Here is a 13,052-nt window from a genome sequence, read left to right as displayed (position 1 = left end):
TGGTGGCAGTTTTTTTTCCCCTTGAATTTCTTTGTCTTTCATCAGAAAGACTACCAGGAACCAACTCACTAAAATATGTTCTTTTTAGAGGATTGATAAACTAACAGTAAAATACCAATACTGAATTGTGTTTTCTCGTCTGAACCATATATACATAATATTTTAAATCTTACTTTTTAAGTTTGAATATTATATTATTAATATAGGCTTATTTTAGAAAACACAAAAATAAAATTTTTCACAACTACTGATATAACTTAACAATGATTATAAAATCTTTCTGTATTGACCTCTAGATGGCGCTCGGCTTCTCTCCAGCTCTTTCCATTTCATCAGGACATTTAGTGTACATGTCTATATCCTAAGGTTCTTTTCTAAAAGTAGAGGGTATTAACCTTTCAAAATATCTTAATACATACTACCAAATAACTTTCTAAAAGCTTTAGAAATCTAAACTCCTATCAGTCATGTATAACAAGTGCGTTTTGACAGTATGGTTATTATTTAAAATAAATCTTTCCCAACACGATAGGTTAAAAGGATACACTGTTGCTTTAATTTCATTACTATTAATGAAATAGAGCTTTTTCATGTTTGCACGAAATGCGATTCCATAACTGCATTTCCTCCTCTGGGACTCCATTTGCTCCTAGTGTTTGGAGCTTCTCGTGTTAAGTTGCAGGAGACCTTTGTATATTTAGGATTTAACTAACCATCCATCTACTGCTATATTTGAATGCTGTCTTGCAGCTTAAGAAGTGCACCCACGGGTTTGGCGTTCATGGTTCTTCGGTTTTTTCCCCCTCTGCATCAGTAAGGTATCCTCCTTAATAAAAATGACTATTGCTTAACTTCATTTTCATGCCATACTATATCGAAATTTCAACTTCTATTCTTTAACCCTTAAAAAGAGATATCAATCTATATTTGAATACAAAGGACTGCTTGAGGTATGTAAAGTATGGGGAAAATTTACTAGTCTGGTACTTCAGGCTAGACAGGGAGTAAAGATGTTTTCTGTCTTTCTCTGCTTTGCCTTTCTTAAAAGGTTGCAAATATCAACTGTTAATTTATAAAACATCACTTTAAATCTGTGTAAACTTGAGGGACTGTACAAACCTTCCATCTGCTTCTTTAGCTTTAGCATACTGCGAGTGAATCTTTGGAGAAGAAACATGAGGCAGAAGCTCGCCAACCTTTGCCCTAGAAAGGAAGGTTTAGGAGAAAAGTATCAGCTCTTTATTCACTCCAACAGCAGGTTCCGACGATCGAATAGTTTTGGGGATTCAAAAAACAAAACAAAACAAAACAAATCAGTGATCATGATTTTTAAAAAATCTTGGTTCTTATAGATAAAAGTAGGTTTAATTGCTTTTTTTCTCCTGGTCACCCCAGCCCACCTCTGTGGGAAAGTGAAGGTTAGTTTATTAACTCTTTGGGGACAATGGGGCATTTTTACCCCAGTAACATCTGATCACGGATTTCCTCATACCAAACCAACAGAGTGTGCTGTTCGTTGGAGAAAAAGAACTATTAATATGAACTTGTTTAACAATAAGGAAAGGAGGTGGAGGGAAAGCCCAGACAGGGGAGCAGGCTGGGCAGGTAGGTGCAGCAGCAGCAAACAGGTGGAGGGATCACCTAGCCACATTCATTTCCACACATGCTCAGAACAAAGTTCAGTAAATTCTTACCAGTTCTTGCAGCGGATGTAGACAGATGCTGCTTTGTCATAGTAGAGACCTTTCTCATATAGTTGGGCTGCTTCTGAAAATTGCTAAAAGAATATGAGATTGTTAAAATCCTAAATTTGTTATGTATAAGACTGCATGAATATTTAAACACAGAAAAGCGTACCTTCATATTTTCCAATATGGCCCCACAGTCTCGTTTAAGAACCCTGCTGGGATGCTTGAGGGCTTGGTTGACTCCTCGGCGTATGTCTCCCATCCTTATGGACATCTGGGCCACTCCGGCCAGACATACTTCATCATGTTCCTGTAATTATAAGGCAAACAGGTAAAAAATCAGACCCTAACTTAAAACACTGTATTTTAGCCAAACAATTTAAATCTAAAATGATCCCAAAGGTTAGGTTTACTTTCATTATGTCCTTCAGGCAAATTTCAAGATTTTGAAATGACATTGAGTCTTTTTTTTTTCCATCTGTTGCAAAGTTATATTTTTTTCTTCAGAGTCTAGATATTTTGAGATTAAGACCAAACTTATACTACCCTGTTCATAATACTTTGCATATCTATGTACATCTTCTTGGTATAAAATTTTATGTAAGAAGAAATATACTGGATACATAGCAAAATGCTCTGAATAAAATTAAGAGAAAAATCACTTATTAATTTGAATATTTCTCCACTAGGCATGATTAAACAAATACTTTATTAATTCATTAAAGATAGCTAAAAAACTTTTCAAATCTGAACCAGTAAAATGTAATGTTAGATTACATTTTACGTAAAGCAGCATGTCTTGTAGAACATTCCATGACAACGGAAATGTTCTGTATCTGCCCTGTCCTACAGGGTAACTAACAGCTACAAGCGTCTACTAAACACCTAAAATATGACTAATGTGACAGAGGAACTGAACCTAAATGTTATTTAATTTTAAGAAGTTTAAATAGCTACATGTGGCTAGTAGTGACTATATTTGATAACAAAAATAAAGAATGAACTAAAAGAGATGTAGCCTATTGACAAAAAAAAAGGTCAAATACCCAAGATATACTGAAGATATAAAAGAGCAAGGAAAATGATCATGCAATTCATTAGAAAAACATACAATTGGACAATAAATAAAACATATCCAATTTATATGTTTGATTAACAATCAAACATATAAAATAAAATACCTTTTCTTTTGCTGATCACATTGGTATAGAAAAAGCAACTGATAACATTCATCGTTGTTGGGAATGTGGGGAAAATGGATACTTTCATACATGGCTGATAGCTGTATGAATTACTACAACTGCTTTTGGAGAGCAATTTTGCAGTAACAAAATGTTAAAGCACACATTTTATGACCTAGGAATCCTACCTGTAAGAAGAGTATGTCCTTCAGAAATACTATCTAAGGTAGTTAAACATACATGAACTAGGTAGAATAGACATTGTAGTATTTTTAATAGAAACGGAAACAAAACCAATTGTAATTCAATAAGGGTCTGGATGAAAATTTCATGGTGTACTGATCCCCTCTTTATCTGCGGTTTCATGTTTCATGATCAACCGTGGTCTGAAAACAGGAAATAAAAAATTCCAGAAATAAACAATTCATAAGTTTTAAATTGCTGGCTATTCTGAGCATCATGATAAAATCACAGCCACACTGTCGACCTGAGACGTGACCATCCCTGTGTCCAGCATATCCGAACAGCGGATGCTGCCCACCTAGTGTCACTTAGTAAATGTCTGGGTATCAGATCCACTGTCATGGTATCCCAGAACATGTGTTCCAGTCACTCTTATTTTACTTACTAATGGCCCCAAAGTGCAATGATGCTGGCAATCCAAATATGCCAAAGTAAGGCGTTTCTTCTAAGTGAAAAAGTTAGTAATAGTATAAGATATTTTGAAGAGAGAACACATTCATATATCTTTATTATAGTACTGTTATTATAATACCGCTTTTATTATAATACTGTACTTTATTATAATACTGTTATAATTGTTCTGTTTTATTACTAGTTATTGTTGTTAATCTCTTACTTGCCTTACTTATAAACTGAACTTTATCATAGGTGTGTATGTATAGATTCGTGGTTTCAGGCATTTGCTGAGGGTTTTGGAACACATCCCTGCAGATAAGAGGGGATTGCTGTACATCCAAACAATGGAATTTTAGAAGTTCTAATATTAAAACGAATTCATATGTATTGACTTTGAAAGACCACGAAGCACGCAAAATGCTGCTCTTCACAGAATGGGTTCTCAGTGGATTTTTGCTGAATGGAAATGATTTGATTTTTAGTAAAAATCCAAATTATATACATATTTGTATGCTTAGAAGAGATGGTAGCTGGAAATATATAAAATAATTAAGAGCAGTACCATTAAGGCATGTGGATGCAGGAGAGAATGCTGGATGCTCTCTTTTCATGTTAACTTACTTTGGTGATTTTTCAAATTGACTCTAATGAAACTGTATTACATTTATAATAAATATGCTAGATGTAAAACAAAATAAAAAGATTTTCAGTCTTTCCAAGATATTGCCTAACTTAAAAACATCAATTTTGATTGCAAAATTTACCCTTTTGAGCTAAAATTCTGGGATGGGAGAAAAGGCTGGAGATGTAAGTAAAGTTCATGCTTACTGGGTTCATCATAAAACATACAGCATGAGAGATGAAACAGGAACTTTAATGGCCTGAGATTCACTTTCCAAGTAGTTACCGCAACTTTTTAAGAGTAAATGGAAAAGCCTTAGAAAATCATAGCTGGTAAGTGGGAAGAGATAAAAATCTTACTCCCAACCTTAATAAGAAACTCATGTTTAGGATACAATGGAAAACATATCTTTTTCAGACTATAAATATAGTGTTATCTTCAATTTTTAAAAGTTTAAAGTGTCTTTTAATGATTTAACTATATATCCTTGCAAAATTGTCAATAAACGAAAAAGGCTCACCTGCTAAGTACTGAATAAATACAATGCAAATAACGCCATGATGTTTTAAATTAACAACAAACCCAAAGACAATTATGCATATCTTATCTTTATTCAAGGTTACCTTATTATCACCTGTTATTCCCTTCTCGTAATGAGCCAAAGCATTTACATAATCACCTCTGAAAGAAAAATCAGAGTGAATTTAAATACATATTTAAACATCTTATTCACATACACAAGATTCAGAAGATCATCTTTGTCACCAAGTGGCTTAAGATCACAAAAGATGTGATATACGACATGCACATGCATTCTTTCAAGTGCAGTCCACTATTTTGCTACTTTAGAAATACTTATTAAACTGGGTATGCTAGACTGTAAGGCTCTAATTTTGTACTATGCCAGCATTTTGAGAAGCTACATTAAATTTTATGGGCCACTTTTGATTAATTATCTCCTTTGAGTCACCCAAATGATAAATCATGTTTTTTCCAAAAATCCAATATTTATAAGTAGAATATGTAATTGAGAGAAATGGGTAGAAATGGAGGAAAATGCTAGAATAACAGTATTGAGGGCCCTGGTTCTTACTCTGACAAAGAGTATTATACATAATATATAAAATCTGCTCCCTAAGCCCATGACTGATGTTAACACAATCTGCATATCCAGAAGACATATATTATCTCAATCATTTTTCTTATTTGGGACAGAGTGGAACAGTGATTTGCCTAAGATCCATTTGGAGCTCCATCTTCTTTGGAGAAACCATCTCCAGAATAAATTAATCAACTATGAAAATGGCATTATTTGAGATCCACCTCATCAGCTTAGACAAACTATTCAATTCTTCCAAGCCTCACTCAGTTTCCTCATCTGTTGATGTATAAGGAATTTTTTTTTTGGGGGGGGGGCAAAAGACAAGCTGTTCTGTTAATTGAGAACTTCGTTTTGGACAGCCCAGGGCTTCACAATCAGCAATGTTCCTAAGTGCACATTTCTAATATTTGGACCCAATTACATCATGGCTACGTATGTCTCCTGACAAAGGAATGACAGTTCCACCTTCAGTAACCCGAAGTTTTCCTTCAGCAAACCCAATTACGAGATGCTAACTTAAGATTTTGGAACATCGCTTTATGTTATTTTAGTTCATTTACTTTATTATTTTGGAACTCTTATATAGATCTAGCTCATTAGTCTAATCCTAGACTAGAGAGCTAACCTCTTCCATAGTAGAAAGACTAGTCCTGCTTTGACCTAATCAAGGTCTTGGATGCACAATGAAACAGACTTTTGGAACTGAGTACAGACCTAAGGCCTTAAGAGTCAAAATCAGCAGCTGGAAGCCACTGGGATGTTTGATGATGATGAGATATACCTAGTTAGTTACTGTTATCACAAGTGAAATTCCCCTGATTGTTGGGGGCTAGAGTATATTGTCTAGATCAGGTGCTAGGAGCTAGCATATGAATAGCAGAGAAAGTTTTGAGAATTGGTGGCTTTAAGGTCATATTGAGCAACAACAAAGCACAGGCTTTCAATAATGAAAGAGTTTGAGTTTGCTACAAAAGCTTCGATTCCCAAGAAGGAAGAGAAAATCTCATTTTTTCTGCATGGTCCGAGGGCTTACTGGGGTATTTGTGCTGACAGAATATGGTGGGTCATCACCCACCATAGTGACCCCTTTCTCTTCAGCATAGAAATGTTGTACTTTAAGATCCAGTCACCCTCAGGATAGAGATGGAGGGGCACTGGGGCCTTACCTTTTGCACGAAAATAATAATTTGTCCTTTTTAATATGCATATTTACTTTATAAAGGGCAGAAATTTGACAAATAAAAAACATGGCTGACTAAAAAGTCTCCAAAAAGTTTTTATCTGGAGAAATAAATAAAAAATTTTAAATAAGGTATCCTGGTTACAAAGAGTACTTTTTGATAGAATAATTTTGATAGAATCATTTCTACAACTATAATCTGTGTTTTTATATTCTCAATGAATCCAAAGTCGATGTGGAAAAAAAAATGAAGCTATATAAAAATTTTTAATCGAATGTTAGAGCCATATTTTCTTTATTCAAAGAACAATTTTTTTCCACATTTACTATTTTTGAAATTGGAATGTATCTTCTAATGTTAAAAGAAATTGTCCAGTTGTGATGTAGTTGTCATTGAAGACACACGTGTGAATTTATATTTGCAAATAAATTATTCATTTATTGTCTCTGCAGGTATTTGGATTGGAACAATTAACCATGGCTGAATGTAAATTAAAAATGGATCTTGAATGCTTCTAAAATTATACTTTTATGCAGCACTGAAATAAAAATTATTTCAGTCTGTCAATTAAGACTATTAATAATTAAAACTGTCTAGTAATTAAAAGGATCGGAAAATTCAAAATCTCTCAGAATAGATTATGGCATTTCCAAAGGCAGGAAAGATTTGTGAAGCCTAATCATGCATCATGAAGGATCATTACTCGAGCACTGAATAGCTACCTGTGAAAAGCTTCTGGCTCGGCTTTCAAGATTAATTGTCAAATTTTTATTCATACACAATTCAATTTAAAAAAGAAAAACTAAAAATTTAAGCAAACAGAAGTTATAGACCAAAACCCAATTATTTTTCACTGTGCCTTGTAATTACACTGCAAATCCTCAAAGTGTTCGAAGAGGTCAAGATCATGAGCTTAGGTCATCTTGATGCTATGCTAACTTGTTAATCAAATGTGATTCAAAATGACAATTAGATTCTAAATGTAGAAAAGGCTTAGACCCACGCTTAGATTTGAATGCTAAAAATGAAAGTTAGTAAATGCATGGATAAGACATCATTAGTAAGAAAAAACATTTTTTTGGAGGTATAATTAATATAGCTTTTTCCCTTTAAAAAGCAATTATTAAATAAATGGAGGGCCTTAAATAAGAGTTTAAAATGGAAGATATTCAGTAATTAATTCAGTAATCAGTAATTCAGTAATTAGATACTAATTGAAACATATATAGACGAGGACTTACGTGAATTCAAGCTGAATAGCATATTCTTTGGATATAAATGGTATTTGGTCTGGGGCTAAACGCTTTGCCAATTGTAGAGCACTGTCCCAATGCTGTAAATCCCTTCTCATCTATTTGGAAAAGAAAGATCTTAATTTTGAATGAACAAATTATTTTGCAGTCATCATCTAGTGTTAGTTTTAATAAAAGTTATTACAAAAACTTACTGTTTAAAAGTGAAACTTGACCTTTGCAGAGATAATACATTACTATAGTATATGTTCTCAGTCGGGATGAAAATGGGTCCTTGGGGAACAAAAACATCTGAGCTATTACTATTACGACGGTTTTCCGCCCTCCAAAATTCAATTCTACCTAACAAGATTTTATTTAGTATTTAATTTTTCTCAACAGGGAAAAATTTAATTGACTCAAAATTAATTAATGTGGTTGAATTGTTTAATTAATTTTTATTCTAAGAGAGGAAATAATTTCTTTTTTAAAGTTGAGAAATATTTTACTGGAGGAGTTGAAGTTATTTTCTGAGAAAATCTGAAACTGTATCATAATATGAGTAATAGCAAATAAATAAAATGTGACTGTTCTCTCTGGCTCCTGAGGTCTTTTATCTGTGTCTGGTACATAATTCCAAATATTAACTGATTAATCAAGAATCTTTTTGAGTCCATTCCTTGCTTTATTCATGTTTTAAAAAGAATTAATAATAGCTAACATTTTTCAAGTGCTATTTTCTGCCAGGTAATGTTCTAGGGCATTAGCTTATTTACTTTTCACAAATAGGCCTTTTGCAATAAACCATTCTTGTGCCCATTTCAGAGATCCAGAAACTGAGACAAAAAGAGGACAGTTTTATACACAAAGTCGCACTGTTAGTATGCAGCAGAGCTGGGCAGTAGGGTTTTGCCCAACTTCCTTACCAAGCTAACTCGTCAGCCTGTGAAGTGAGGTTAAAGGAATGACAGGCTACAATCACCCTTCTCCATTGTGAAGCCATCACCTCAAATCCCTTTCAAACCTAGGAGCACATGACAAGTGTCCACAGCTGAATGCGGAACAGCTAAGACCGCGTCTTGCCCCTCACTCGCAGTAGCCCTACTCCTACTTCAGTGCGTACCAATGCAAGTTCTGAAAGTTTCTCAGGGTGTCCCCAATCGTGTCAAATAATATTGTAAAATTATCTAATTTTTGTCTTAAAATTATTTCACTTAAAATATAAAAAATGAAAATTTGCTACAGAACAATTTGAAAAAAGTAAATTGTGACATTAACAGCAGACACGTTTTCGAGACCACCTCCGATCTGCAGCTGTGGAATTGCCGGTCTGAGGGGGAGAGTTAATGACATCGGCTACCATATTTGTGTCTTTACTATAGAGCAGGCGCAGCTCGAAAAGATCTGATCTGATTTTTGTTATCTGTACTTTAAAGAAATGGCATCTAGGGCACAGAAAGATGAACTAACTCGTCCAAGGTTACCCAGAGTTAGGATTTGAACCCGGACATGTCTGACTCTAAATTCCATGTTTTTAATCATTATTCCACAAGCCGCTTCTCCCTTCTCCCTTGCATGAAACTAGGTTGTTCATTCAGTTCTAGTTCTTCCCCTATAATGCTCACCTCTGGGAAACCAGTGATGGTACACTAGTCCTTAGCTCACCTCTTAATACACAAGAGAATTTCATACCATAAATAAAAGATAAATGCGCCTCAGTTTTCCCATTTGGAAAACAGAGCACATAAGTACTATCTCATAAGACTGTTGTGAGGGTTAAATGCTTTACAATATGTCAAGTGCTCAGAAAAGTATCTGGCACGTACGAGCACTCGATAAATGGTGGCTGTTTTTATTTGTATGTGTTTCTATAAGTTATAAAATCTATTCTCCCTGGACATTTAGACTTTAAATTATTGGTAATGTTACAATGCCATGCCTTTTACAGCTCTACAGCATGCAGAATGAAAATATTTTTGAAGTTAATGAGTACTCAGGGGTTTTTAAAGCCGAAGTCTAAATTCCGGGATGGGGAAAGCACGTGGTGTCTGGTGCCGAGACATTTTAACTATATAAAAGGTGAGATCCCCCTTTACATGCCCTTCATTTCCCCCCTATGTGCTGCCATACCTCCAGGGCAGCAATGGGACAGCTGGATGAAAGGTACAGGTCCTGAGCCAGGTTGAAATCATTAGAAAACATGGCAAGATGTCCTGCCAAAAGATTGTAGTCCTCTATTCCCTACAAAAAAAAAAAAGAAGTTTAATTAGAAGAAATATAAAGGCTAAAGCATAAAAGAAAAAAAAAACTGCTTATAGGAAGTGGTAATGTTCTATAAATAAATTTGTTTATGAGTTAGGTAAGATTAACTGCAGAAATTTAAAATGTTGGAATGCCATCTAAACCGTAATTCTCATAAAAAGGCCTTTACCTTTATTTGTTCCAAGGACATCACCATGCCAACATTGCCAATTGTACGATAAACGCGGATTGCAAACTCCACTTCCATGTGGTGCAGACAAGCTCTGGCCAACTCATTCCAGGCAGCCTGGTCATTCAGAATCCTGCACATTGCCCAAGCATCAGAAAACCTAGGATTTGAGTAAATAAGCTTCATTAGGGAGCTCTTCTTGCCCCATACTAGACCATTTTCAGATTATATAGAATTTAATGTTATGCCCTAGACGAATTTTACAAAAACATTTCTAATCTGTAATCATTATTTCCAAGTTATGAATAACTACATAAACTTTTCTCTTTTTATATAGATGTTTTTTCTTAAATTTTATTAATCTAAATCTACTCTGGGTAACCACCCTCCCTCATTAACATCTACTTCTATTTATTTATTTTTGGTTTACTTCATGCAAGGTGAAATTTAATTTTGTTTTCACATTAGTCAAACAATATTAATACCCCGCTCCTATAAATTTGGAAGTGTAAAGCAGGGGACAGCAAACTATGGCCCACAGGCCAAATTTAGGCAGCTGCCTGTTTTTAAAAACAAAGTTGGAGTGGAATGCTGCTACTCATCAGCACATTCGTTACAGATTGTCTCAGCTGCTGTCCCGCTACCACAGCTGACTTGAGTAGGAGTGGCAGAGACCCTGTGGCTCTTACAGCCTGAAAAACGTACCATCCAGCCCAGAACAGAAAAAGTTTGATGATCTCCGGTTTAAACATGAACACAAATGCCAATTAAACTTCTGCAGAACCTTTAGATTAATGAATATATTACACTCATCCGTCTATTCACCTATGCTCTTTCCCATCCAACACGCATTTACTGAGCACCTATTATGTGCCAGGAACTGTGCTTGGAACCAAGACACAAGAATGAAACAGCCATTGTCATTCAGGCATCATAATTGGGGAAGGTGGAAGTCATGGATAAGCGAACAGACGATTGTAACAAAGTACGATTGAGGCAATCATGTGCTTACAATACACGAATCCTTGTGCTAAGTACTTTGTATATGTTCTCTCACTACCTTCCCTAACAAGTCTACCCGCTACATGTTACTATTTCTCCTTTATAGATGAGGAGAGTAAAGGCTTGAAGCCTTGAAAGCCTAGTCCAAGTCATGTGGTGGTAAGGGATAAATTCTATAAAACATAATATAGCTGTATCCTGGCTCTGAGTCAACACAACAGAAAGACTGCCCGTGGTCGGGGCTTCAGGAAAGGCTTCCTGCAGCAGGAGAGGGCTCCGCTGAGGGGTGGAAGAAGAGGAGTTACTAAACACAGGTGGAGGAGAAGGGCATTCCAGGAGGAGAGAACGGCATGTGCCAAGGCAGAGAATCATGAAACATATTGAATATAAAGAGCTAATGGAACAGAGAAGAAGTGGAAGAGTGGGGACAGCTGAGACTGGCACTGATCAAGTGCCTAGTATGTCAGGCCGAGGTCCCAAGGAGTAGGGATTTCTTCCCAAAGGTGATGGGAGTCCCTGAAGGATCTTCAGAAGTGAAACGAGAGGATCAGAGTCACCTTTCCAAATGTGTGGAGAAAAGATGAGACTTATGAGGCTATCAGCAGAGGGAGCAGTCAGGAAGTGGTTACCTTATGGTATATTCTTCCAAGAGAGGACCTAAGATTGGGGAATATGGGAGTAGAAAAGAATCTGGTGTGTGTGTGGTGGTGGGGGGTGGGGGGTGGTGTTAGGGCATGTGCATGTGTGATTAGGACAGGGAGAGAAAAGGGGACTAGGAAAGATGAGGAGTTGTTTTAAACAGGGTAAATGTGAGGAACTCATGGACTCCCAACCACATGTGCCTGGTAGGGCATGGTAAATACAGATTTAAGCTGAAGATGCACATTCTGGAATCAGTCTCATACAGGTGGTATTGAAATCATGTAAGTAGAGGAGATGCACTCAGGAAGAATAATTAGAGTGGAGGAGAAGAAGGAAGCTCATGGGCCCGTCCCTGAGAAAGAGCACATTTAAGAGATGGTCAGAAGAACTAGAACCTCAAAGGCCCAGAAGGGAAAGAGGAAAAAGCAAGAAGAGGAAGTCTCAAACAAGGCAAAATTAAACTTTATTACAATGAAATTAAGATATTGTTGAAATAATTGGGTTTATTAGAATTTCACACTAACTGCACTATTTGGGTGATTAGAAACCTTTTTGTTTTGAAGGGGTTTTACTTGGAATAAAGCACTGATGTTACACCATGACTTCTTCCAGAATTTATACACATTCTCATATCCATTACCTTATCTGACCTCACAATAATCCTGTGAACTAAACGAGGTAAATACTTTTATCTCCATCTATTTTCATAGAAGTTGACCTTGAAAATCACAAAAGCAAGCAAGCTCCACAAGAAGTGTTTAAGACTCTACCTTTTTAACATTAAAGTCTGTGTCAGCATTTGCTTCAGTTCATTAGGCGCCACATCTTTCAAACTGCCGAGGAAGCTGTGAGTCCCAAGGAAGATGTTGTTTACTTTTCCACTCTGTGTCTGGCAGGTCAGCTCTCCATTATATAACAGCAAAGGTTTGTGAGAGAAGGGAACTTTGGTGCCACCAGCCAAAATGACCTTGGATCCTATATTATAAAACAGATATTGTAATGCTGACAGCTAATACTTGGCACAAACATCAGAAAAATATTTTTTAATTTCATCGCAATGCAAATTTATCAACAAATGTACAAAAAAGTGAGTAAGTACCTTGTATAGTGTCCTTGTGAAAGACATAAGTATACACCTTATCATCATCGTAAGCAATAAATACACCTTTATCCATTGGCCAGTTTTCCCAAAGAACACCTTTAATGGTTGGTGAAAAATCTGGAATCTCATAGGTAGCATCATTAACCTACAAAATAGGATTTACAGATTCGCCCTGAGTCTGTACATAAATCATTATCATTTGCCATGGTAGGAGCCTTTTAGCTGGCATA

At 35.8% G+C, this 13,052-nt stretch overlaps 1 protein-coding gene across 3 annotated transcripts in view; it reads right to left on the bottom strand.

Annotated features, from left to right (window-relative positions):
- The window catches only part of WDR19 (WD repeat domain 19), a 68,309-nt gene that overhangs the window by 20,919 nt on the left and 34,338 nt on the right, over positions 1-13,052 (bottom strand). For all 3 annotated transcript variants that reach the window (XM_036227617.1, XM_036227618.1, XM_036227619.1), the window contains 9 exons: positions 12,820-12,967; positions 12,491-12,695; positions 10,077-10,236; positions 9,776-9,886; positions 7,655-7,764; positions 4,754-4,811; positions 1,858-1,998; positions 1,695-1,777; positions 1,120-1,203 (listed from right to left, as the gene is read on the bottom strand). In XM_036227617.1, the coding sequence (XP_036083510.1) occupies positions 1,120-1,203; positions 1,695-1,777; positions 1,858-1,998; positions 4,754-4,811; positions 7,655-7,764; positions 9,776-9,886; positions 10,077-10,236; positions 12,491-12,695; positions 12,820-12,967 (1,100 nt within the window). The remainder of the gene's footprint in view (positions 1-1,119; positions 1,204-1,694; positions 1,778-1,857; positions 1,999-4,753; positions 4,812-7,654; positions 7,765-9,775; positions 9,887-10,076; positions 10,237-12,490; positions 12,696-12,819; positions 12,968-13,052) is intronic.

This window comes from Rousettus aegyptiacus, unplaced genomic scaffold, assembly GCF_014176215.1.
Source record: "Rousettus aegyptiacus isolate mRouAeg1 unplaced genomic scaffold, mRouAeg1.p scaffold_m13_p_10, whole genome shotgun sequence".
NCBI classification, from domain to species: Eukaryota; Metazoa; Chordata; class Mammalia; order Chiroptera; family Pteropodidae; genus Rousettus; species Rousettus aegyptiacus.
Note: the sequence above shows the minus strand (reverse complement) of the source record. Positions and strands in the feature narration are given on the sequence as shown.